Source organism: Bos mutus, chromosome 17 (assembly GCF_027580195.1).
Source record: "Bos mutus isolate GX-2022 chromosome 17, NWIPB_WYAK_1.1, whole genome shotgun sequence".
NCBI classification, from domain to species: domain Eukaryota; kingdom Metazoa; phylum Chordata; class Mammalia; order Artiodactyla; family Bovidae; genus Bos; species Bos mutus.
Window position 1 is genome coordinate 9714237 of NC_091633.1, and position 26876 is coordinate 9741112.

The following is a 26876-nucleotide window of genomic DNA, read 5'->3' on the forward strand; positions in this document are numbered from 1 at the left end:
TCCTCAGTTGACACCCTAACTCTATTTTCTCCCTGTGGTGCCCTCAGTTGACACCCTAACTCTATTTTCTCCCTGTGGTGCCCTCAAGGGCTCATCCCTGTCAGCTGACAGGGATGCCCCCCAGACACGCTCTTTCTACAAGTGGCTCTGGGCCATTGGATTTCTGAAACAGTGTGGATCTGGAGTCTCTGGGCAGAGCTAGGTACAGGAGCAGGCAAGGCTGCAGATCTGCCCACCAGGGCACAAAGCCAAGGGCTTAGTCTCCGAATTGGATTATTCCAGTGAATTTGGAGCTCCCAGCCCCTCTGGCTCTGGGGATTTGGGGATTACCCAAGCCTCTAGGGGGTGGAGCCGAGGTGGGGGAGCCCACCATCCTCTAATGGATCTGATAACACGGATCCTCTCTCAGTGGCTACAGAAAGGCAGGGGAGTGTCTACTTACCTCCCGCTTCCAGCCTGCAGCCCACAGCCTCCACTAGCTACGTCCCGTGTGTCTGGGATGTTCAACTGTGTTATTCCCATTGAGGTCCTGAAAGCATCAGCATCCCCTGGTAGCTTGTGAGAGATGCAAATTCACAAAGTCTGTCCCAAACACTGGATCTGAATCATTGGGATGGGGGTGCCTAATAAACCCTCCAGGTACTCCTGATGCGCAAACTCAAGTTTGAGAACCCCTGGCTTGGAGTCCATGGGTCCATCCCACACACCAATCAGATTATGCCTCAAGCCTATCAAAAGATTCTGGGCAACTTCTGCCCACAAACTTCTCCTTCAGACTTCTTTAAGCCTTCAATTATAGAAATTAATAACAGTGATTACAATGGATCCTGTTTAGTAATGCCACCTTGCACTATTTCGAGGCCTCTGGAGGTGGGCACTGCAATACCCCAAGATCATTTACAGTGGACTTTATTATCCCCTTAATGCACATGAGGAAACTGAGGTTCAGAGAGGGGATGTGGCTGGCCCAAAGTCACACAATGAGCATAATAAATCCAGGACCCAACACTATCCTGCTTCTCGCTCAGCGGAGAGAATGAAGGCTGATTCTACATCTGTCTCTTCACACACTCTGGGATTTCCTCCTGGGCAAAAACCGTGTTATCACTTCCTCAGGAAAGCCTCTCCTGACCTCCCGGGAGAGTAGTCCAGACCTCCTTATTCTACCCCACCAAAGGTCCCCGCATTTTTCCTTAAAAGCAGGATCACAATTTATAATCACATATGGATGTGATTAACTCCTGTCGGTCTCCCCAACCAGTGTGAAAGCTCCAGGGAGGTGGGAAGTGAGGCAGACCCCGTTCCAGGGCTTGCACAAGCCGTATCCATTCTCCTTTCCTTACAGAACTTGACTGTTTGGGGCAGTGGTGCATTCAGCTACATCTGTATATGCCCCAGTCTCCCTTTCAGTTAAAGGTACCAGGTTCTGGCTTCTGAGATGAGTGTGGAAGAGGCTGGGGACCTCATGGAACTCAACACAAGGCGAGGGCAGGGAAGTTTTTCAGCCAGTTCCCTGTGTGCAGCTGGTACTCAGGAAATGCATGTACCCATCTAACCAGGCAGGAGAAGCAAAGAACCCCCCAGAGCCACCTTCCTCTTGGAAATATTTTTATTGGTTCTGAGATAACAGGGCTGAGGCGAGCTGGAACGGGCACAGAGCTAAGGAAGGTGGTGAGAGGCTCTGCCCTGGGGCAGACATGCTGTGTGGGCCCCCCGACCCCAGCCAGCAGCGGCTTGGTCCCTGGCACTCGGCGCCCGGCCTGACCTCTGCCGGCCTGGCATGGTGGCCTCCTCGTTGGCGGGCGCCCCCCCCTTTCCAGTTGCAAAAGTCGTGAGTCTTTTTCACAGTGCGGAGGGGTGGGGGTCCGGGGTGGGCACCTCCCCGGGGTGCAGGCAGGCCCCGTCCGCCAGTACATCCTGGGCTCTGGGCGGCGGCGGCGGCGGCGGCGGTGGCGGCGGCGGCAGGGTGAGGCGAGCTCAGGCTCTTCTTCTCCCGCCCCGCGGAGTTTGGCGGTCCTGGAGGGGCCCTGGCGGCCTCAGCGGGACATCATCCGGACAAACTCTGCGGTGGGGGCGGGTGGGATGGGCGGGGGTGGGGAGAAAGCAGCAGTCAGGGTCCAGGACACTGCGCCTCACCTTCCTCAGATTGATGCCTCCCTCCCGGTCTGTGGCCACCATCTCTGACCCGTGCTGGTCCCCAGTGTCGATCCGGAATTTTTTCTTTTTGGTCTCACCCACCACGTGGCATGCAGGATCTTAGTTCCCTGACCAGGGATTGAACCCAGGCTCCCTGCAGTGGGAGCATGGAATCCTAGCTGCCCCAACCACCAGGGAGGTCCCCCATCCAGCATCTTCCAATCCCTCTTCTTTGCAGCAGCCAGCAGGATCTTTCTATCTGTACGTGTGACCCCTTTCAAACCTCTCATGGTCCCCACAGGACAACGGGCACAACCCCAAGGCCTTCCTGTTCTGGCCCCAGCTGACAGCTCCAGCCTCACCTGTCACTACTCACCTCCCACCACGAAGTTCAACTCCATGGAGGTGGAGCTGACTTCCCCCTCCCCTCCCGTCTTAGCTTTCCTGCAACCTGTCCCGCTCCCTTCTCTTTTAACTAGACTTTGTTTTTTAGAGCAGTTTTAGGTTCACAGCAAAATTGAGCAGGAAGTCCAGATTTTTCCATCTACCCCCTGCCTCTATACACACACACACACACACACACACACATACACAGCCTCCTCCATCACCAACATCCCTGAGCAGAGTAGGATGTTGCTTACAGATGAACCTATCTTGACTCATCATTATTACCCCATGTCCATGGTTACATTAGGATTTATCCTTGGTGTTGGAGACTCTCTGTGCGTATGCATGTGCTAAGTCGCTTCAGTCGTGTCCAACTCTGTATGACCCTATGGACTGTAGTCCCCCAGGCTTCTCTGTCCATGAGGATTCTCCAGGCAAGAATACTGGAGCGGGTTGCCATGCCCTCCTCCAGGGGATCTTCCCCAACCAGGCATCAAACCCGCCTCTCTGAGTCTGCTGCATCAGCGAGCAGGTTCTTTACCACGAGCACCACCTGGGAAGGCCTGGAGGCTCTATGGGTTTGGACAAATGTATAATGACATGTATCCCTATTACAGTATCACACAGAATAGTTTTACTTGCCTAAAAATCCTCTGTGTTCCCCCTATTCATCCCTCCTGCCACGAACAACTCCTGGCAACCACTGATCTTTTCATTGTCTCCGGTCTCCATAGTTCTGCCTTTTCCTGAATGTCATATCGTTGGAATCACAGAGTATGCAACCTTTTCAGATTTTCTTTCGCTAACTGTGCATTTAAGTTTCTTCCATGTCTTTTCATCACTTGATAGCACATTTCTTTTCCAACGCTGCATAATATTCCATTGCCTGGGTATACCATAGTTTTATTTATGTATTCACCTAGTGAAGGGCATGTTGGTTGTTTCCAAATTTTGGCAATTATAAGTAAGGCTGCTATAAACAGTAAATCTGTTTGTAGGTTTTTGTGTAGATATGAGTTTTCAATTCCATAAGGCAAATATCTCTTCCTTCTTTTTCACCTGGTGACTCCTACTTGTCTCTTAGGGCTCTGCTTACTTACAGCCTCCTCCAGGAAGCCTTCCTTAATCCTTGCCACTTTGGCAAAGGTGCCCCCACTGTATGCAACAGCCTGCTGTACTTTCCCCCAAATGGCATGGACTGTACTGCCGGCTTCCCTTTTCCTTGCTGGTCATGGGCTCCTCAAGGTGGGGATCAGGTCTTGGCACACAGCTGATGTACAACACATGCTGGTAGAATTAATGGGAGATACTGGGCTTTCAGGGAAGAGCTGTCATCTATGGCGGTCACTGCCTGGACGCAGGGTACCTGAAATGTTCAGCTCTGGTGGTAGCCAAGCCTTTGGTAGCCAAGCCTCTCCATTGCCACACTCTCCTGACCTTGAAGATCAAGATGAAGATCTGGGACCTTGAAGGCCTCAGAAAAGGCCTCCCAGCCTTTGTGTTCTGGACATATTCACAGTCTAGCTCATGTTTATCTTGCCTTTCTGCTCAGCATGCAAGTTCATGGAGTTTAGAATCAGTGTTTTGCTGTGTTTTTTTTCCCCCTGTATCCCATGGTGCCTTGGATGCTGTCATGAACAGTATAATGTATGGAATGGCTGAGATTCCAGGCCTGAGTTCATGACCCAGCTCTGCTTCTCTGTAAGAGAAGCAAGTTATCTTACTTCTTTGAGGCTCAGTTTACTCAATTGTAACATGAGGTAATAATAGTGCAGTCCCTGGAGTCATTGTAAAAATTAAATGGGATAATACATGTAAAGGTACTTAGTACAGTGACTGGTACATAATAAATGTTCAGTTCAGTTCAGTTCAGTCGCTCAGTCGTGTCCAACTCTTTGCAACCCCATGAATCGAAGCACGCCAGGCCTCCCTGTCCATCACCAACTCCCAGAGTTCACTCAAACTCACGTCCATTGAGTCAGTGATGCCATCCAGCCATCTCATCCTCTGTCATCCTTTTCTCCTGCCTTCAACCTTTCCCAACATCAGGGTCTTTTCCAGTGAGTCAGTTCTTCACATCAGGTGGCCAAAGTATTGGAATTTCAGCTTCAGCATCAGTACTTCCAATGAATATTGAGGACCGATCTCCTTTAGGATGGACTGGTTGGATCTCCTTGCAGTCCAAGGGACTCTCAAGAGTCTTTTCCAACACCACAGTTCAAAAGCATCAATTCTTTGGCGCTCAGCTTTCTTTATGATCCAACTCTCACATCCATATATGACTACTGGAAAATCCATAGCTTTGAATAGATGGACTTTTGTAGGCAAAGTAATGTCTCTGCTTTTTAATATGCTGTCTAGGTTGGTCGTAACTTTCCTTCCAGGGAGCAAGCGTCTTTTAATTTCAAGGCTACAGTAACCATCTGCAGTGATTTTGGAGCCCAAGAAAAGAAAGTCTGTCACTGTTTCCATTGTTTCCCCATCTATTTGCCATGAAGTGATGGGACCGGATGCCATGATCTTCGTTGTTTGAATGTTGAGCTTTAAGCCAACTTTTTCACTCTCCTCTTTCACTTTCATCAAGAGGCTCTTTAGTTTCTGCCATAAGGATGGCATCATCTGCGTATCTGAGGTATTTGATAATTCTCCTGGAAATCTTGATTCCAGCTTGAACTTTATCCAGCCTGGCATTTTGCATGATGCACTCTGCTTAGAAGTTAAATAAACAGGGTGACAATATACAGCCTTGATGTACTCTTTCCCCAATTTGGAACCAATCTGTTGTTCCATGTCTGGCTCTAACTCTTGCTTGTTGACTTGCATACAGATTTCTCAGGAGGCAGGTCAGGTGGTCTGGTATTCCCATCTCTTTAAGAAATTTTCACAGTTTGTTGTAATCCACACAGTCAAAGCCTTTAGCATAGTCAATAAAGCAGAAATAGATGTTTTTCTGGAACTCTCTTGCTTTTTCCATGATCCAACAGATGTGGGCAATTTGATCTCTGGTTCCTCTGCCTTTTCTAAATCCAGCTTGAACATCTAGAAGTTCATGGTTCATGTATTGTTGAAGCCTGGCTTGGAGAATTTTGAGCATTACTTTGCTAGCGTGTGAGATGAGTGTAATTGTGTGGTAGTTTGAACATTCTTTGGAATTATCTTTCTTTGGGATTGGAATGAAAATTGATCTTTTCCAGTCCTGTGGCCACCGCTGAGTTTTCCAGATTTGCTGGCATGTTGAGTGCAGCACTTTCACAGCATCATCTTTTAGGATTTGGAATAGCTCAGCTGGAATTCCATCACCTCCACTAGTTTTGTTCACAGTGATGCTTCCTAAGGCCAACTTGACTTCACACACCAGGATGTCTGGCTGTAAGTGAATGATCACACCATTGTGGTTATCTGGGTCATGGAGACCTTTTTTATATAGTTCTTCTGTGTATTCTTGCCACCTCTTCTTAATATCTCCTGCTTCTGTTAGATCCATACCATTTCTGTCCTTTATTGTGTCCATCTTTGCATGAAATGTTCCCTTGGGATCTCTAATTTTCTTTAAGAGATCTCTAGTGTTTCCCATTCTATTATTTTCCTCTATTTCTTTGCATTGATCACTGAGAAAGGCTTTCTTATCTCTCCTTGCTATTCTTTGGAACTCTGCATTCAAATGGGTGTATCTTTCCTTTTCTCCTTTGCCTTTTGCTTCTCTTTTCACAGTTATTTGTAAGGCCTCCTCAGACAACTATTTTGCTTTTTTGCATTTCTTTTTCTTGAGAATGGTCTTGATCAGTGCCTCCTGTACAATGTCATGAACCTCTGTCCATAGTTCTTCAGGCACTCTATCTGATCTAATCCCTTGAATCTATTTGTCACATCCACTATATAATCGTAAGGGATCTGATTTACATCATACCTGGTCTAGTAGTTTACTCTACTTTCTTCAATGTAAGTCTGAATTTTGCAATAAGGAGTTCATGATCTGAGCCACAGTCAGCTCCCAGTCTTGTTTTTGCTGACTGTATAGAGCATGTACAGTTAGAGATGATCACTAATTATGATTATTACTATTTTAAAAACACTTTTACTGAGCATTCGCTATGTGTCAGGTACTGAGTTCTGTGGGAATCTCAGAGATAAAGTAAGTAGGGTTCCTCTTTTCTCCAAAAGTTCAGAATTCAGTGGAGATATAACTAGCGCTTAGGGGCCAGTGTGAAGAACGAGGGTAAGCCTGAGGTGCTGTGAAAGCCCAGAAAAGAGGAAGCTCAGTCTGGGGACGGAGGGAAGTGGCCCCACTGCTGGGTCTTAAAGATGGAATAGACTTTAACCCCAGGGAAGAATAGAATACAAGGCATCCTGACAAAAAGAATAGTGTAATCAAATGAGAGCTTGGCAGGCTTTTGGATCACCTGTGGTTTTAAGGTGGAGTGTGAGCGAAGGAATGGTGAAAGCTGTGGCCAGAGAGGTGAGTTGTGGATAGATCTTAAGGGGTCTGAGTGTCAGGTTGAGGAATGTGGGTTCAGAAAATACCTCCATGGATGGATACAGGAGAAGGTGGGCCAGTAGACATGGAATGAGATGGGTGGGGGCAGAGGGACACAGGAGTGGATAGATGGGTGATTCGATGGATACAGATGGGGAAAGGCCTGTGCACACAACCAACAGGTCCATGGGAGTACGGGTGGAGATACCGGCGGACGGGTAGAGAATAAATGTGTGAATGGACGTTGATGCATGGATAGATGGGAGGAGGTATACGGGTAGATGGAGGCATGGGTGAATGCACAGAATGAATAGACGCCTGGGTGGCTGGGTAAGGCCGCAGGTAAAGGATTCTATGGGTAATTGTTTGGAGATCCATTAGTGGATAAATAGGCACCTGGACAGAAAAAGAGACAGATGGATGGACACATGGAAGGAGAGATCTGGAAAGATGGACGGATGGATGGGTGGGTGTAGGAACAGGCAATGGATTAGAGGGGTGGAAGGATGGAAGGGTAAGGGGGTGAGAAGTTGGGGCAGATCGATGACTGCATGGTGGACTCACATGTGGAGGGGTGCTCTCTGTGGATGCCCACTCCTGTCTTGGTTCTTCTTTCACTCTCAAGACCCGCCTACCTTCAAAGTCCACTCGTCCATCCCCATTGAGGTCCACGTCCCGGATAATCTCTTCTATGTCTCGATGTCCCACCTGATGACCCAGGAGTTTCCTCATGGCCTCTCGTAACTCACTGGTGCTTATCTCCCCATCACCATTGGTGTCAAACTAGAGAGGGCATGAAGGAGGGAAGAGTTGCTACAACAGGAAGTCTGTCAGAAGCAGATCCCAAGGTTGAACCCCCTCTTCAGCATCATTGTCCCCCCACCAACCCTTTCCCCAGAGTGCCTCTCTGTCCAAGCTTCTTCCCCTGGGGTGGGATCCAGAGGTCCAGTTTCCTTTCAGGTTGGGAATTCTAACAAGTCCCCCTGCCCTGCCTGTCCACTGTCCACCACTTACCTCTCGGAAGGCATCTCGCAGTTCCTTTACTCCAATCATATCTGCCGTTTCCGCCAGGAGTTTAGGTCCCATTAGCTCTACAAAGTCATCAAAATCCACGTGGCCACCCACTGGGGACAGAGGAACAGGCTAGGTCATCCATCTAACTACCGCCCACCTCCAACTAGACAACCAGGGGAGCTTTCAGCCCTCCCTGACCTTCCCAGCGACAGGCCCAGGGTAAAAGCAGAGGCCAAATGAGGACAGAGAAGTGACCATGGACAGGGGGGTTATCGCAAAAGAGCTCAGAGGAGTGGCCGGGGGCTAACTAAAGGAACAAGTCAGGAACTGGACAGGGGTACAGAGGGGAGAAAGAAACATGAGGTCACAGAGATAGGCAAAGAATTTCAGAGCAGGAGAGAGACAGAGACAAACACACAGAAAGACTGAGAGGGAAGCAGGAGTCGTGAGCGCCTGGCGCACTTGCCCCCCTCTCTCCCTCACTGTGCAAGTGGAACTCACCTTCCAACCAGCCTTCAGAGGGTGGAAATACAGGAGACCTGCCCCTGGGGCCTGCTCACAACACTTTCAGCCGGTGACTGAGCTTGGGGGATAAATACCCAGCCCGAGAGACAGCTCCACGTGGGCCTTCGACACCAGCACCCTGAGCTCGATCACCCACAGTGGCAGCTCCTCGAGTGCCTTCTGCCTTGGTGCCCTGTCTTCACCCTCCTGCCTCCCTACTCTCTATCAACTCTGTCCTGCCCCTACTAAGTAAACTGCACACTCAAACCCTTGTCTCCTGGTCTGCTCCTGGGAGAACCCAAAGGGAGACAGAGAAAAACACAATAACGATAGCGTCCTCTGTTCAAGTCTTACTGAGTGCCAGCTATTGATTATTGGGCTGTTTAGAATATTACAGCTCAACAGTGCCTAGGGACTTCTTTCCTGGTGGTCCAGTGGTTGGGAGTCCCACCGGCCGATCCAGGGGACATGATCCCTGGTCTGGGCAGGTCCCACCTGCCATGGGGCAGCTGAGCCCGTGCACCGCAACTACTGAAGCTCGCGCTCTAGAGCCCATGCTCTGCAACAAGAGAAGCCACCGCAACGAGAAGCCCACACACCGCAACCAGAAAGTAGCCCCTGCTCAACGCACTGGAGAGAGTCTGCACGTAGCAACAAAGACCCAACACAGCCAAGATAAATAAATAATTTTTTAAAAAATAAAATATGTCCCCTAAAGAGAAACAGGCTCACAGATACAGAAAACAAACCAGCAGTCACCAGTGAGAAAGGGGGGTTGGGGGAGGGGCAACATAGAGGCTGGGGATTAAGAGATGTCAACTACTCTGTGGAAAATAAAAAAGCCATAGGAGTATATTGTACAGCACAGGGAATAGAGCCAATATTCTACAATAGCTTTAAATACAGTATAATCTATAAAAATTTGGAATCACTATGCTGTACACCTGAATGTAATACTGTAAATCAACCACACTTCAACTCAAAAAAAGAAATGCCCGGAATAGGCAAATCTGCTTAGTGCTTGCCCAGGGCTGGGGAGGGACTTGGGGGTGATGGCAGAGTGGTATAGGACTTCTTTGGTGGAGGGGGCATGAAAATATTTTAAAGTTGATTGGGGTGATGGTTGCACAACTCTGAATATACTAAAAGACACTGAATTCTATACTTTAATTCCCCAACCAGGGATCAAACCCATGCCCCCTGCAGTGAGAATAAGGAGTCCTAACCACTGGACCACCACAGAAGTCCCTGAAGGGAAGGCTTTAAGTGAGTCAACTGTATGATATATGAATATCTCGATAAAGCTGTTTCCCAAAAAAATGAATGAATAAATAAGCCAAGAAAAAACAATAAATAAATAAACATACCCCCAGTTAACTCCCCATTCCACCCCTCATTTTACAGGTGAAGAAACTGAGGCAGGCACAGGGAGGGTAAGTGGTTTGCCTGCAGGTCACAGAGCTAGGAAGAAGGGGGAGCTCAGAACTTGAACCCAGGCAGAGGACAGCAAGGGCGAGGCTGGGGAGGGAAGGGGGTGCCTGGCGGAGGGACTCACGGTTCATGTTGATCTGCTGAGACAGCTCGATGAGCTCCATCTCGGTGGGCATGTAGCCCATGGTGCGCATACAGTTACCCAGGTCCCGGCAGTTGATGTAGCCATCTTTGTCCTTGTCAAATTCTCTGAAGGCCTCCCTGAGCTCTGGGGAAGAGAAGGAAGGTGAACGTGGTGCGGGGGGAGGACCCGCAGAGCCTCCAGGGCAGAGGCGGCCCCGAGGGACCCATCGACTCATGCATTCCTCCAACGCCCGGCTCCCCAGAGGATGCCTGGCCCTGCACCAGACCCTGTTCACAGGAAGCCAAGACGTCTCTGCCCCTCTTCCCACCCACCTCCCTCCCCTCATCTTCCTGGATGGCTGAGCAACACCCTCCTCTAAGAGGCCAGGTCTCACCTTCAATCTCCTCTGGCCGCAGAGATCTGTCCTGAAACAAAAGAACATGTGCCATTAGCAGCCGGGAGGGGCCCGGAAGTCATCCAGTGCCCAGCTGAGGGCCATCCCAGTGGCAGCAGGCACTGGCTGGGAGGTGATGGGCAGCAGCGGAGGTGTGCCTGGACCATGTCCTGGAGGGGAAAAGTGCAGCCCCACTTGTCCAACACACATGGGAGAGTCCAGGGAGCCAGAAGCCCCTTCCACGGCCCAGAACCTCTGCACCCCTAACCCCTTATTCCAGACACAAGCATGTGGTCAAGGAACAGAGCTGATCTGGAGGCCAAAACCTGTAAATAAAATAGGGTTATTGGGAGGATTCCAACAGGCAGAAGAGGGCTCTACCCAATAAAACCAAAGGCTTCCCCAGTGGCTCAGTTGGTAAAGAACCCGCCTGCCAGTGCAGGGACATGAGACGCTGGTTCAATCCTTGGGTTGGGAAGATCCCCTGGAGAAGGAAATGGCAACCCACTCCAGTATTCTTGCCTGGAAAATTCTATAGTCAGAGGACCTTGAGGGCTACAGTCCATGGGGTCGCAAAGAGTCGGACATGATTGAGCATGCACACACACATGCCCAGTGAAACCAGGAAGAGTGGGGGAGAAGAGGGGCTGAGGGGGCGCAATGGGAGAAGCAAGAGGCTGGGAGAGGGAGAGTGGGGTCCAGACAGGCGCACAAGAGGGAGGAAGAGAAGGAGCAGGAGTGGAGGCAGGATTAGGGCTGCGCCCTGCTTCCTGGGCACCGCCCCACCTTCTCCAGTTGGGCTCCCATCGCAGACCTTGCCCCGTCACAGGACACAGCATAGGACCCTGGGGGCTGCCAGTGCCTCTGGCGGCTGCCAGGGTCCAAAGTACACGTCTCCAGCCTCAAGCAGTGCCCAGGTCTCCTTGGGGAGTCAAGGAAGCCCCAGGGTGAGGCATCCGAACAGATGGCAGAGAAGTCTCCAAAGAGCGGGCCCGGAGGGAGCAGAGGGCAGGCTCCGGCTGGTGACGTGCCAGCTGCCCCAGGCCTGCCCAGGAGAGAAACAGACTGGCATGAAATGGATGCGGTGCCCAGCTGGACATGCTTAGCAGGCTCCAAAACTGGTCCACAGTGCTCATCCTGCCCATATGTCATAGCTCCCTGCCCAAAGGGGCAGGGTGTGCCCGTCCTGAGGAAGCGCACACCTGGTGTGGGTAAACCATTCAGGGAAACAGACATGTGGGCGTGCCATAGCTGTGCACACAGGCTGTTCTAGCCCACTGGGCCAGGGCAGGTGAGAAGTTGCTGCCCACCTGCTCCAAACTGGCCCCAGGGCAAGGGATCCCAATGCCAGAAAACCCGGGAATCTTCTAGAAAGGGGCTGTTGAGCAACATTTTGCAGGACCACCAACTGCACAGGAAGGACTCGGCTCTTGGAAGGGGCCATACATGGCAGGACCATGCTGAGAGTGTACATGAACTTGGCATGAGTAGTCTGCAGGCTCCCAGGTCCTGCCAGCAGCATTTCTAGCTGAAGCTGTCTGTCTCTGTGAGATGACTGAAAGGACTTCCACTTAAAAAGCCTGTCACCATGCACAGGGAGGGGTTGTCACTCTCTCTAACACCTACCCATTCCTACCTCTATCCCTACTAGCTGTTCTTAGTCAGACTGGGATCTTGAGTGACCACAAAAGGTGTTTTTCTCAATGCCTGGTACCCCCCATAAGTGAAAGCATCAGCGAGAATATGCATGTACACACACATGCAGGGTATGCTCACTAGGAGAGGCGACAAGTCCCTTCCCACCCTGCAGCCTCTCACATCTCCAGGATCAGCTCTGCAGCCCCCTCTCTGCTTCTTATAAACCCAGAACCAGGGTGCAGAAAAGCCAGTACCCCTTTGCCATGTGCCTGTGGCCAGAGCTGGTCCGGCTGAGTCCTGGTGGCTGGTCCCTGAATCACACGCTCCCCAGGGCAGAGTGGCGGGGGATGTGGAACAGAGCCAGGGATGCTCACTGACATGACAGGGAAACCATGAACACCGATTCAGGGGGTCAGGTGGGAACAGAGCCCACCATGGCCCTCACTCCCCAACTTATGCAGTCGAGGGATGAGTTTGGCCTCTAAAGTCAGATGGACTCAAGGACAAAGCCCGGATCTGCTGCTTCCTAGATGTAGGACGTTGGACAGGTCATTTCCACTGTATGAGCCACAGATTCCTCATCTGTAAAATGGGTTAATACCAGAAACCACCTTACAGGGTCTTTGTTAGCATCTGTGAGGCAAGATACGTAAAGTGTTTAGCAGGTGGCATTCAATAAACCCCGGAGAAGGAAATGACAACTCACTCCAACATTCTTCCCTGGGAAATTCCATGGACAGAGGAGCCTGGTGGGCTACAGTCCATCAGGTCGCAAGAGTCGGACACAACTTAGCAACTCAACCACCACCATTCAATAAACCTACCGATGTTTGAATCTATAACATCATCAATACCCTCCTCTCTGTGACTGTTCAGATACGTACGAGAGGCCCTTCAAGGCAGTGGCCACGTGTGACAATTTAAATTGGAATTGGAATCAAAGAAAATTAATAATCTACTTCCTCAGTTGCACTAGCCACATTTCAAGAGCTAGTGGCTACTGTAGAGGGCCGTACTAATTAGGAAAATGTTTCTATCATCATAGAAAGTTCTAGTGGTTGGTGCCGTGTATTCAGTACTGTTGTTCAGAAGACAGGGGGCCCTTGAGGCAGGCTCCCTGAGTCTGAATCCTACCGCTAATGCCCACCAGCTGTTACTTTGAGCATGTTACACTCTCCAACTCAATTTCTTCATCTGCAGATGGGGAGGATAATAGTACCTACCTCCTGGGGTTGCTCTGAGGCTTAAGCACCAAAGCACTGAGCACAGTGCCTGGCACATATTAAGTGCTCAAAAAAAAAAAAAAAAAAAAACCCAAACCCCAACTATAGCTTCTACTATTATTTTTTTGCTGGTGGATGTGGACTCACCAGGGCTCTGCAGCCATGAGTGGGAAACTCTGGGGGTCAGGTTCACAAGTTGAGGGTGTGAGGTGCGTCTGCCAGGGGATGCACACCACTGTGTACAGAGCCCCTCTTCTTCTCAGCACCTCCTTCCTCATGCCCCGTGAAGCCAAGTCGAACACGGCTCCACCGGGGCCAACTTACGTACAGGCTGCCTGTTCTCCGCGAAGCCCTTACGCAGGAAGATGCAGGCCGGGCCCAGCAGGTTGTGCATGACCGCGCAGTTCTGAGCCAGCATCAGGAGTGGTCCAGGGAGCTCGCCGCTGGCCGCCAGGCCCTCCTCGCTTGTCTGCACCACCGTGTAGCTGGTCTCCTCCTGGCGCATCTTCAGCCAGCACCAAGCAAATACAAAACAGAGGCAAGGTGTCACCTCTCTGGCCTAGCTGAGTCCTCCGGGCCCCAGCCTGGCTCCCAGTCCTAGAAGGGGCCCTTCTCAAGAGAAGACCTTGAGAGGCAAACACCAGGGTGCAAAGAGCCCTCAGGATGCACGGGGGGCAGGCGGCAAACTGGTCCGACAGACGGAGTCCCGGATCTTTGGCCAAAATAGATGCTCCAGGAAGAGCTGGGTGTGATACCCACTGTGTGGCACACCTGCAGACACACACACACACACACATACTCACACATGCATAGAAACACACCCTTGTGTGCAAACAGAGGCTCAGAGAGAGGAGCAGGCAGAGGGAGGCTTCTGTTCATTCAGGGAATAATGTCCTTTCCTAAGATACTCCCAACATCCCAGCACAATCCTCAGGGCTAAGCTCCCCAATGGACCTCTGATCCTACCCCTGCTGGAACCCACTGGAGGGTAGCGAGGACCATCAGAGCTGGCAGCAGAGCGTGACAGCTGGACACAGGGGCCATGGCAAACAGAAATAAAGCAGGCAGGTGTGAGAGGCGGGGCCTGGGGTAAGATGGATGCTCTGCATCCCCTCTGAAGGGACAGCATGACGTAACTCCAGCCTGGTTTTGCCAGACCTTCCGATTTAAAGCACTGGGTGGGGTAAACAAAGCACTTCTGTCGGTCAGCTTCCACCCAGCTTGTGGCCTCAAGACTAGACGCTGTCTCCCATCAGCAATCCTCCTCGTCCCTCCCTCCTTTGCTGGCTCCGTGCCTGGTCCAGAGACCTCTGGAGGCTGAGGCAGAGGCCCTCTGTACTGACCAAATATAGCCGTGCTCCCTGGCCCCGGCCAACCCATCCTCCTCCCTGATGGTTCCCATGCAGCTATAAAAAGTCAGCACTGCCCACAGACCGTCCTCTTAGGACAACAGCAGCGTCCAGACACAACATTCTCTCCTAGCCCAGCCTCCCCGCCAGGATGCCCAGCGTCCCCCTAGGTCGGGGTGGTCTGCCTTCAGCCCCCAGCTCGCATGCCTCCACCCCCAGAGTAAGGAGCTGGAGCCAAACCTTCCAAGGAAAGAGCAGTGAAAACTTAAGAGGGCTGCCTCTGTCCAGGGACCCCAGAGTTGCATGTCCCACACATCCATTCTGCTGCATCCTCTTCCTGTCAGTTTCCTCCAGCTCCAAGAAGGTCACACTCAGGAGAAGACGCTAAGACCCAAGGGGTAACCTGGCCTCCCAGGTGGACAAGCAGAGCAGTCTCCCACATCTCGCCCTGTCCTCATGCTCCTTCTCCTCAAAGCCCCACAGTGTGGGACTGCAGTCTAGACTCATGTCCAACTTCTAAACTTCTTCCAGGCCTAGAGAGGAAGGAGCCATTTTCTGGTTCCTCTAAGGGCAAGCAGCCACACAGACCCAAGGTACGGGACCTCAGTGCAAGGCCCGAGTTCAGGGAGTGCAATAAGGGTCACCCTGGGTAGTCTTAGAACTTGAGGGGTGATCAGGGTCCATTCTGGTTTGATGACCAAAAGAGGTTCAGAGCCTCGGCCACTCTCACAGGCTACAGGGACCTGGCTAGAATGAGGGCAGGACCAGAGAGACCTTCTGGACAGAGGGAGCCAGGGAGTCAACTGTGGTTAAGCCCCAGTTATAATCTCAGAAGAGATTTTTGCAGAGAATCAGCCTTTTTGTTTCTGGCTCACTCTCACTCACTTGGCTCAGATGAGCACACCCAGGAGGAGGAGGCAGCAGGCCGCAGGGAACTCAGAGAGGAGATTGAGTATAACTGGCTTTGGACTCAGACAGTCTTGGGGACAAATTCTGGCTCTGCCACTTGCTCCTGTGTGACCTTGGGCAGGTCACTTCACCTCTCTGGGCTCTGGTTTCCTTCTCTGTCCAGCGGGGGATGATCAGGGCCACTCACAGGATTCTGTGAGAGGCAACTGAGCTGTTGCGCAGTGCCTAGAGCATGGCAAGAGCCGAATATGTGGAGTTGCCATGGTGATGACAATGATGATGACAATGATGATGACGACGATGATGATGATGCAACTTGAGAGATGCTGGGCGCCAGAAGGCATTTACTTCTGGCTACAGAAGAAGTGGGAGAATATTTGCCAATCAGGAAAGAAGTGAGGAGGACAGAGAAAAATTTGCTCCCACGAAGCAAGAACCAGCGATGGCTGGGGAATTTCCACTGAATCTCTTGATCTTAACCCAGTCTGGCACCCAGTTGCCCCGGAAGGCAGCTGTTCTTCCCTGGCCAGTGATGGTACCTGACAGCCCAGTTCTGCCCAGCTCAGAGCCTGGAGGAGGCCACCTCTCTCCATCACCAATTCCCAGTCACCACACAGGAAGCCAACTGGGCAGCAGCCTATGGGATGACAATGTTTCCTGGCACCAGGGGGACATGTCCTGAGTGTGGCAGGGCAACAGGAGGAACCAGCGGGCCTCCTGACCTAACAGCTTTCTAACAACACAAGCTAGCCAAGACTGTGCTCCCTCTCATCGAAGGTATTCACAGGAGGAGGAGATGAGTAAGGAAGCACTTGATGTGGTGGGAGAGGGCATTGCCCAGCAAGTGGGAATTTGGACTAAGATGATCTGTACGGTCAGGTTCATGAATCTATGAATAACATCTCTGACAGCAGGAGAAAAAGAGAGAGGCAAAATTAAAAACAAAACCCCGCCTCTAGATTCACACAGATCAGGGTTTACATCTCAGCCCTGCTTCCAGTCAGCGATGGCATCTCAGGAACACTCTTATCTTTGAGTCTCGTTCCTTTCTCTAGAAAATAGGCAAGAGAACCACTCGGTGGAAAAGAGCAAATGAGATAACAGATGTTGGAGATCTTGTAGATATTCAGGAAAAAGCAATGTTTACTATTATTTTTTTAATGAAATTGAATGTAATATCTACTATGATCTTGTGCCTTATTCCATGGACTCAAAACCTCTCCTATTTCCTTTTCCTCATCTCCCTTCTCAGAAAATTTATGATTATGATTGTGATGATATGATTTTATGATTGTGAATCATAAAATTATGATTCTAATGCTATTAACACCAGCTAACATATACTGAGTACTGCATCCCAGACAGTGATCCCAGCTCTTTCTTTAGGCCCCATAATCACCTTAGGAGGTAGATGTTAGTATTTCCACTTGATAGACCAGGGAACTGAGACCCAGCAGGGGTCAAATAACTTACCCAAGGTCACATGGCTAGAAAGAGGAGACCTAAGAAGTCTGAGTCATGGGTGGGGTAGGACAGAAGGACAGCTCTTGTTCTTTGAGTTCACCTCTTGAAGGTCTGGACAGAACTCAGGGAAAGGGCATTCGCCCGATGGTCCTCTAGACTAATTCAGATCCATTTCTACTTCTCTGCAACAGTGTGGAGGCCACGTCTGATGCAATGGACTCTCCTTTAAGATGACAGATGACTGGGGGTGGGGGGTGTGCACAGAAGAAACAGTCAACCCTCGGAAAGATCCAAGGAACAGCGAAGATTAAAAGGAATTTGATGTGAGCAGCTTAGCTAAATGAGGAAGAAGATGAGCAGAAAAGCCTGAAATGTCCTAAATTGAGAGGCTGTCAAACTAACAGAGGGGGTAGGAACGGGTTGGGGGTGGAGGAGCCATTAGCTAACCTGAGACCTTGGATAAGTCACTTAACCTGAGTGGCAATCAAGTTCCTTCTCTGCAAAATGAAAGAATTGGAGGAAACCATCCCTCATATTTCTTGTTCCTTTACGAAATATCTGTGGATTTCTTCTACGGCCTGACTACAGAGGGCCAGAAATACAGGCAGAGCCCACCTAAAGCAAGATCCTTCAGACGTAAGCCCAGGCTTGCAGGAAGATGATTATTTGCTTTCCAAAAGGGATTCTTGCAAAAGGATATTATCCTGGTGTATAAGCAATGCATCCACTGCAGAACGCAATTGACAGACACCTTTGCTGTATACTCCATTTCTCAATGGAAACAAGCCTGGGGCCCTGAGCCAGACTGGCCCTATTTGTGAGTCTCTGACCTGACTCAAGAATTCTCAAGGGTAGAAGGGGATGTCCAGCTTGTTTCCTCTCAGTAACAATGGGATCTACTTCAAAACCCACAACTCTGAAGACCTTAGAGACCACCAGAGAGGGTCAGAGTCCCTCAGAGGAGGTGAACGAACCCCTCCTCCACCGCTGGGAAAGAACCACCAGCAGCAGGGTCAAAGTCCAGCTTAACCCTCTTCTCATCCTGTGTATCCCGAGGCATTCTGTCCACGCACATCCTAAGGACCCTACATGGTTTCTTTCCTAAATCTTATGCAAATTCCCAATCACAGGCCCCCATGCATCTCTAAATCCCAACTTCAGCTCAGAGCCCCGGGACACAGACAACTGTGATAGGAAGGAATGCAGAGGCAGGAACAGGGAAGCGGCCCAAGACAGAACCACCCTCTCCGCCCCCAACCTCTGGGACAGGTGGCAGGATGCCCCAATCTCCCACCCCAGGTCTTAAGAACTCCAGAAACATACCTTCCTTGAGAGATTTCTCAGTGGAGACTTGACACAGTTGCCCATCCTAAGCTGAGGCAGCCCCTTTCAGGATCCCTGGGTCCATGAAGGAGGCTCCCGGAGGCTAAGAGACCTGAGTCCCGGTCCCTGCCAACCCCAGCCTCCCTCTGCCTGCGCCGTGCTTCCTCCAAGACCGGCTGAGCCCTCTCTCCTGCGCGCGTGCTCTCTTACTCGTCTGCCTGTTCCTGCTCCCTGATTTTTTTTTTTTTTTTTTTTTTTGGTGGATTGTGTGTGTGTTCGTGTGTGTGGGTTTAACTTTCTGGACACTTTCTTAAGGAGATGAAGGCAGGAGGGGAGAGTGCAGGCACAGAGAAAACCGCCTGAAGAGCTGATGGCAGAGGCCAGCCGAGCTGGAGAAGGCTGCGGGATCAGCTACATGAGATTACAGCCGAGTCCTCTCCCGGTTCACTCCCCTTCCCTCGGCCCCTCCCCTCCCGCTGTCAAATCTGCGGGGAGCTTGCCTCGGGGAGGGGAGCCCAGAATGGCAGCTGCAGCTGGGAATTAGGCCAGCAGACCCAGAAGGGGAAGCAGGCTAGTTTGGGCCCCCAAATCCACGGGGCTTCGCAGCTCCCAGCCTTGTGTGTGCAGTCTCTCTCTCTCTCTCTCTCTCTCTCTCTCTCTCTCTCTCTCTCTCTCTCTCTCTCTCTCACACACACACACACACACACACACGCACCCAGGGACGAACAGGCATCTTAATCACCCCCGGCCATCGCAGCTAGATCGAGAGATGGCGGCTCCAGTCGAGGCCCTGGAGATCTTGTGACGACTCTCCATCACGCTCCATTTTTCACACTTGCCTCCTCACTGAAATGGGATGAGGCTTCGGGGCTGGAAGCACAGTTGAGCCAAAAGCAGCTCCTTCCGCTGGCTCCCTTCACCGTGTGCGGTCTTTCCGACCCAGGGGAAATCAAGAGCCGGCCCTGAGGGGGTCCTGACGGAGGCAGTGCTGGCCCAGCAGGCGTGAGCGAGCAAGGGCGATGAACCTTCTCCCAAACCCTCTCTGCCTGACCCTGATAGAGCATCTTTCATCGGCTTCCTCGGGGCGCAAAGCAGAGAGGCCGCCCTTTGCAAAGGGATCGTCACAGTCCCATGAACGGAACTTCTTAGGTAGCCGGCAAGTCCTCGTCCCTCCGGGTTCCAGCTTTGATGTGAATTCATCTCAAGCCTCAGATGTCACCATCGAGACCTACAGCCCGGAGCCAGATGACCCAGGAGAGTCTGTATCCACGTTTCCCTGCACCCCTGCTTTTCTCAGCAGGGGGCACCAGAGACAGGCTGGAACTTCAAGCTCCTTCCGGGCCCTGATGGAAAAACCCTTCCGCGCACTGCTCTGAGTTTCAGTCCGGAGAGGGTCCTTTCGCAGGAATTTTTTTTTTTTTTTTTGGTCCAGTTTTGGGTGGCTGATCAGAGCTCCCGTTAGGGATAGATGGGTGGGGACACTGACCAGAAGCTGCCACAGGCCAGCTCCCAGGAAACTGGGAAGGCAGGTCCCTGGGTGGCTCTTGACAACCGAGCAGTGACGGCAATGGAATGGCTTAATCAGGGGAGTCATTCAGCAGCCTGGTTTGGCCTCCGGAGAGGGATGTGGAGGAGGAGGGGCACCCCCTGGGGACACAAGGAGAAGCCTGGGGTGGGGGAGAGGTTGTTGACGTCTAAAGGGTAGGAAAGGGGAGTGAAGATACTTGGAGGGTGAGGCGTGGAGAGCTGGTATGGGAAGAGCCAACAAAAATGCCTTCTTCAAAGACCTGTTTCTTGGAAGCAAAGCGTGAAGGCAGGGTTGTGAGAAGAGCAATGAACTCAGATGAAAGGGAAGGGTCTGGAGGCCTAGGATGAGTCCTGGCTCTGCCGGCTTCTGAACATTCACCTGGCAGGGCTCAGTTCCCTCAGCTGGTTATAAGACGTGTGTGACGCAGAACAGGTACTGGAATGAGGAATTATTAACATGGAAGGAGGAAGTATCATTTGTCCCATGTGCTTGGCTCTGGGAATGTTGTAGGAACAAGATACACGCAGTCCCTGTTTTTAGATTTGATTCCTGGGTCAAGAAGTTCCCCTGGAGAAGGGAATGGCAACTCACTCCAGTATTCTTACCTGGCGAATTCCATGGACAGAGCAGCCTGGAGGGTTACAGTCTGTGGGGTCACAAAGAGTCAGGACACGGCTGAGCAACTAACACTTTCACTTTCACTGCTTGCAGGGAGCTTACATTCTAGCAGGGGGGCAGGAGATACTAAAGAGCTATCAACTTACTGAATCACAGTTCAGGTCAATACCATGAAGGGGAAACACAAACACTCTGAGAATGAGCCAGAGGGATCTTAGTGTAGGGGGATCAGGAAAAAAAAAGACTTGCACACAAAATCTAGAGTCTTGCAGACTCTTTTGAAAAGCTAGGGGCTTACCACAGACCCCAGAGGGGAGATGAGTTAGGCTCCAGGTAAGGTACAAACCCAATTTGTATGAGCTAAATGGATGGATATATGAAAAGACCGGACAGGGTGAACCAGGAGCGTTCTCAGTGCTGGCTGCAGACTAGAATCACCGGGGAACTTCCCCGAAGATGCTGATGGAATAGGTGTAGGTGAGCCCCGGGCACCGGTGTTGTTTAATACTCCAGGTAATTCTAACCTCCAGCCACTGTTGAGAACCACTGATCTAGAGGTAAAGAGTTCAGCATGCAGAGTTGGACAGACCTGAGTTCAAATCTTGCCCTGCTGCCTACCAACCATGTGACCTTGAGGACTTGTTCATCTTTCTGAGCCTCGGTTTCTTTATTTATAAAACGGGTACTCTAATAACCCTTCCCTGTAAGACTTATGAGGAGTTAATGAGATCACACCTGCAAAGGGCTTGGCACAGTGCCCAGCACCTGGAAGGTGCCCTGTCCCCTGCCCAGCAGCCTTGGTCTAGCAGGACCCCCACTAGGTCAGACCTGGTGACTCCTGCCCCCTGCAGGCCAGTCCAGGACACAGCACCTATTTGTCAACCTTGGAATTTGCTTCTGTCCTTGGAGACAGGAGACAGGACTTTTCCCCCTATGGAAAAATCTGCCTACTTTGAAGAAATCCCATCCTTCTTTAGCAGAGGGGGTGCCGACAGTAGCCTGGGGCTTAACAGAAGAAAGGGATTTGGGATTCAAACCCAGAGCTCGCTTAAGCTATTTTAGGTTGGACAGATGGGGTGGTGGTGGTTCTGCATGACAGGAGTAGCTACTGATCTTGACGAGGAAGATGGCTTGACCTTCAGCAGAAAATTTTATAAAGGGCTGAATGGTGGAGGCTTCCTTAAGGAGCAAAGCACATCGCATGGCCCCCACCTTCCCATCCCTATGCACTGTGGCAGCAGGCCTGGGCCTTCGGAAGCCACACTTAGAGTTCTGGAATGGGATAATAGGATCAGAGGGATGAGAAGGATAAACCCGTTGCTGATTATTCCTGATTAGGAGGGAGGCTGGCTTTGGGCCCTGAGCAGTCCTAAGGCCAGCATTTGAACTTGGGATGGCAGCCCAGTGTTAAGACACTTGGGGAAAGCTGGGTTGTAACCTGAGAGGTGCTTTGTGGACACTTCTGACAAACAGGAAACACACTTCTGTGACTTTCTACCAGCCAGTATGGTGTGGCACTGGCAGACTGGAGAGAGACACAGCATGTCACAATCCTGCCTCTTACTTACTCTGGGACCTTTGGTCAACCTACTTCTCCTCTCTTGAGCCTGTCTCTTCATCTCTAAAATGGGGGGAGATGATGCTACATTTCAGTTTGCTATGGAGATAAGATAATGAGAAGATGCTTATAATGAGAAGATGCTTATAATGAGAAGAGGCTTTGTCCATTTCTTACTGGGCTCTAGACAGAGATCTAAAGTGCCAATGCTGCTTCTGCAAAACCTACGAACTGACACCAAGACACTAGTATCATCTATAATCTATGTCAACCACAAACGGGCCTTCTCTTCCCCTTTCCCAGGCCCCAGAGAAAGGCCACAGGGGCTCCCAGCCCTCTAAGAGAGCAGTAGGAAGTGACCTGACTGGGAAGGAGTAAGTAATACACCCGAGCCGTCATCCTAGGCACACAGGCCTAGTGCACTTGAATCTGTTAGGACCCAAATTGTCATGGTCTGTCTCCCTCATCTTAACTATGGGAACTAAGAAACTCTAAAGTCCAGAGGCTGGAGACACCCATCATTCATTCATTCATACATTAAGTATCTTTGATCCTGTTATGCACAAAGCAGTTTAGGAATTGGGCTGGCCTACTCAAATCAGAAGAGATGTCCCTATAGTTAGAGAAAGGGGAAGGATGGGACGGATCTATGGGTTTTATTCATATTTGCCTCCTCTAAAGAGGTTTCTCTTCCCAAACTTAAAATAAGGAACAGAAAGACTATCCTTTGGGTAGTTTTCTGGACTTCCCTGATGGCTCAGTGGTTAAGACTGTGTGCTTCCTATTGCAGGGGGTGCAGGTTCAATCCCTGGTGAAGGAACTAAAATCTCATATGCCGTGCAGCCAAAAAAATTTTTTAATTAGTTTTCCAAGACCCAATGCCAAGAGTTGCCTGGTACCACATCTTCCCTCTAGGCAGTTGGGTGGTGCGCCGTTAGCTGGCCACAAAGAGGATACCAGGGAAGGTCCTTGGTCGTTCAGTTCCTTCCTTTAGTGGCCTTCCTCACTTGGCTCAGAGACAGCTTTCAGACTACCTTAGGCAGGCCCTCATTTTGACAATCACTCTATTAATAATAATAATAACATGAATGAAGCCTGAGCCCTCTTCCAGCACCCACTCTGAGCCAGGCCATTTGGCATCCTTAACCTTGTATAACCCTCATGAGAGTTCTGCAAGGTAGCTTTTTGTTGTTGTTGTTAGTCTCATTTCTGGATGAAGAAACCCAGACCAGAGAGAGAAAATAACAGGCCCAAGGTCACAGCAGTGGGAAGTGACATTGCTGGAATAGGAATCTTCAGCTCTATCTCCCAACCCACCATTCCATGCCTTAACCTCAAAACCACATGCTCTCCCTGCAGGCAGTAAGGATGCTCTGTGAGGTCACTGGGAGAACCCTAATTCCCATTCCCCCTCGTGAGGGAGTCTATCTTGATACCCTCAGTGTCACTTTGGCCCCTGGCCCTCCCTGACTCTGTTACAAATGGAAACAGGTTCTGACACAGCCCTTGGTAGTGAATCAACAACAACAATAATAACATCCATAGACCCTTGCTCTAGGCCAAGCTCTGTGTATATCTTCACATCCCTTTTAATTCCCCCCCAAACGCATTGAGATACTCTGTGTGTGTATGCTCAGTCACGTCTGACTCTTTGGGACCCTATGGATTGTAACCTGCCAGACTCCTCTGTTCATGGAATTTTCCAGGCAAGAATACTGGAGTAGGTTATCATTTCCTTCTCCAGGGGATCTTCCCGACCCAGAGATTGGACCCAAGTCTCCTGCATTGGCAGACAGGTTCTTTACCACTGCACCACCTTAGATACTATGATTATTCCAAATATGCAGATAAGGAAACATAGGTTTACTGAGGTTGAGCGATTCACCAAAGGTTAAAAAAAAGAAGAACTTGGGAGACATGAAAAATATATTTCCCCAGGGCTATATTTTGCCCAAAGCAGATCCTATCTGAAAGTTTCTATATTCAGAACCTCATTTCCCTTCTCTTGGTTCTGACTTAAGGACAGAAATCTCCATGCAGAGAGAAGGGACAGAAAGACTAATTCTTTCGGGAGACTGGAGATTCTGATCCAAAGTCCCAGGCTGGGTTTTATTGTTGTCGTTGTCGTTGGAGCAGATGTCTTAGAGCCATCAGCAGGAAGCCCAGACTGGATGTGCCCAGCTTTAAAGAGAAAGTCGGCAGCTCCAGAGGCAAGAGCTTCCAGGGGGAGGTAGTAAATATTTGATGGGACCTTCCAGCTCCTCCTGACTCAGGTGACCCTGGTGACATTTCAGAACACTGGACGGAGAACAGCCTTCATTTCATGACTGAGAAAGTAGAAGAAAGAAAAGCACATGAGCTGAAATGCTCTGTGCTCACAAAGGGCCCAGGCAGACAAATTCTGCAAGGCTGGAAAGAAAGGGCTCCTTTTCTAGGAACGAAGTCGGATCACTGGCAAACTAAATAACCAGAAAGTGTGTGATCCTCAATGACCTACCCTTCCAAGCTTCTAGACTGCTAATCTCCAAAATAGTCAGGACCCCACTACCCTCTCTATTTTCATCTCCATAGTGCCCAGCAAACGCCTGGACAAAGCAGGTGATCAAAAAATATTTGATAAATGCAACCGATAGTTGTCACCGATTCAACTGGCACGGTATCCCTTTCGCAAGCCAGCCCACTCCTGCCCTAACACCTGACACCCCCTCAGTCATACAGATGCCACCGCAGTCAACACAGCGCTGCACTGTCACAGCTCTGCATCCACATCTCTACTCTGGAGAAACTGTTTCCAACTGCCTCAACTAACGAGGGCTCCTGGTAGGAACAAAGCCAGACTGCTGCCCTATCACACCACCACCGCAGCCCCGCGCAACCCGAGCCTACGTGCAGCCGCCTTCATGTCAGACCTTCACTGGCATCAGCCGCAGCGGAGTAGTATTTTGAAAAGGAACTGTGCACATCTGAAGCAAAACACACACGGCCTCCTTGGAGTTCTGATCCAGCCTGGCAAGCCAGGAGCTTGAAACGGCTTCTTTACGCTACATCCCAGCACAGAAACGCACAGGCCCGCCCCCACCCTCCATCCCCCACACACCATGCAAACACTCTGATCACATCTATGCACTACGCCCCTCCTCAGCTGCCGCAGAACAGTGTCCACGCCGTGCCAACGAGTTCAACTTAATTATGGACTTGGAACTAGACAAAATCCTGGCTTCGCTCGGGAGTTCACAGGTCCGTTTCTGCTGAGCTTCTCTCCCCAGCAGCACGGCCTCAAACTGTAGATCTGGATTATGACTACGGGGCCATTTCTAAAGGGCAGGTGCCCAGCTGCTTGGGGCTCTTGAGAGAAAAGAAACAAAATGAGCCACTCGAGACCCCTTAGCGACCTTTCTGACCCTAGAATGCACACTAACTCAGACTAGGGATCTCTGGGTGTTCTTCCACGTCTCACAACTCGACAACTGCCCGCGGCCATCCTTGTGGCATTCCTAGATGACAACCTCCTTGAAATACCCTCAAAGTTCCAGTTTGAGCCATAGTTCTTACAGCCCTCCATGTCTACCCACACACTTCTCTTTTCTTACATTTTTTAGTTCTCCTAACTTTTCCCAGGTCTTTGGGGCCACCACAAGCAATGGCTAGGGTCCCTCATCGCCTGACAAGGCTGTGTACCCCAAAGTCCCCTCTCTTGACCCCCAGACTCCATGCTCATTCATTGGTCTTCTCGGTCAGAGGCCAAAAGAGTGGGTTTGGCGCCACCTGCTCGGAGCACCCCTCCTTGACCCCTGCAAATTTCCAAGCGGTTTGTGGAGGTCGCTCCTTTCCAAGACTGGCCCGTTCTGGCAGGTGGAGGGAGTCTAAGCGGTGGTGCCTGGCCCGGAAGAGGCCCGGAGCGTGGACAGCGCACAGGGTGCTGAATCAGGCACGGGGGAGGAGGCGGCGCGCGGACTAGGGCGCCAGGCGGCGGGAGGACCAAAGGAGCGTGACCTGGGGGGCCGCGGGCAGCGGGAGGAGGGCTGTGGGCTCGCAGTCGCGGCAGGGTCCCGAGCGCCTCTCCAGGGAGCGGGTGGGAGGCGCGGCCCTTACCTGGCCGAAGGCGGAGCTGAGCATGGGGCGCAGCTGGTGGAGGAACGGGTCTGCCTCGGACGCGGCGGCTGGAGCGGAGTCCCCGCGACCCGGGGCTCGCAGTGAGCCCCGGAGGCCGAGCGCCGGGGACAGACCCCGTTCCTCCCCATCCCGCCCGCGGGCCGGCGGCAGCGGCGACGGCGGCGAAGGTCGGGACGCCGCGGCCGGCGGCGCCTCCCGGGGCCTGCAGTGCGCCTGGGGGAGCCCGCGCCGGCTCCCCCGCGCGCCCTCCTCTCGCGGCGCCGGCCGGCACAGGGGCCTCCGCGAACTGGGGTCCCCGGACGGCGACGGCGTGCCAGGGCAGGGGCCGGGCAGCCGGCGACTGGGCAGCACTGGCTCCCGGGCAGGGCCGTGGCGGGGAGCCCGGCTGCCCCCGCTCGCCGCCGCCGCCGCCGCCTTCAGCAGAGACGTCTTGGACTCGCTTTTGGCGATGTGCGAGCTCATCGCGGCGGGGCCCGCGCTCGCATGGCCCGGCGGGGGCGGCGCGGTGCGGCGCGGCGCTGGGCCCCCGGCGGGTAGAGAGCGGGGCGCCCGGCGGGAGCCGAGCCCGAGGACGCGCTGGAGGCGGGCGCCGTCCCCCGGCCGCTTAAATGCGGCCCCGTCGCCGCCGCCCATGTGACAGCGCAGCCTCTACGCCCGGAGCCCCGAGCTCCCCGGCGGCTGGCGGTGCG

At 51.7% G+C, this 26876-nt stretch overlaps 1 protein-coding gene across 3 annotated transcripts; it reads right to left on the minus strand.

The window, feature by feature from the left end:
• Window positions 1–1624: 1624 nt before the first annotated feature.
• CABP1 (calcium binding protein 1) lies at window positions 1625–26820 on the minus strand. 3 transcript variants are annotated; one of them, XM_070386019.1, is made up of 7 exons: window positions 19113–19610; window positions 13654–13830; window positions 10465–10495; window positions 10071–10214; window positions 8012–8121; window positions 7633–7780; window positions 1625–2062 (listed from the first exon to the last, which is right to left on the minus strand). In XM_070386019.1, exons 2-7 carry the CDS (start codon window positions 13828–13830, stop codon window positions 2037–2039), a joined length of 636 nt encoding a protein of 211 aa, XP_070242120.1. In that variant the 5' UTR covers window positions 19113–19610; the 3' UTR covers window positions 1625–2036. The 3 variants fall into 3 exon arrangements, with proteins under 3 accessions (XP_070242120.1, XP_070242118.1, XP_070242117.1); XM_070386017.1 differs by lacking the exon at window positions 19113–19610 and adding an exon at window positions 18371–18892; XM_070386016.1 differs by lacking the exons at window positions 13654–13830; window positions 19113–19610 and adding an exon at window positions 26167–26820.
• Between the last annotated feature and the right edge of the window lie 56 nt (window positions 26821–26876).

Bases quoted from the DNA above. Each gene is read 5' to 3' on its own strand.
- CABP1 (XM_070386016.1), bottom strand. From the start codon at position 26,820: ATGGGCGGCGGCGACGGGGCCGCATTTAAGCGGCCGGGGGACGGCGCC. The intron at 7,781-8,011 runs GTAAGTGGTGGA...TGCCCTCTCTAG, and splicing joins TGCGAGATGCCTTCCGAGAG to TTTGACACCAATGGTGATGG. The intron at 2,063-7,632 runs GTAGGCGGGTCT...CCCCCACCGCAG, and splicing joins TGGACGAGTGGACTTTGAAG to AGTTTGTCCGGATGATGTCC.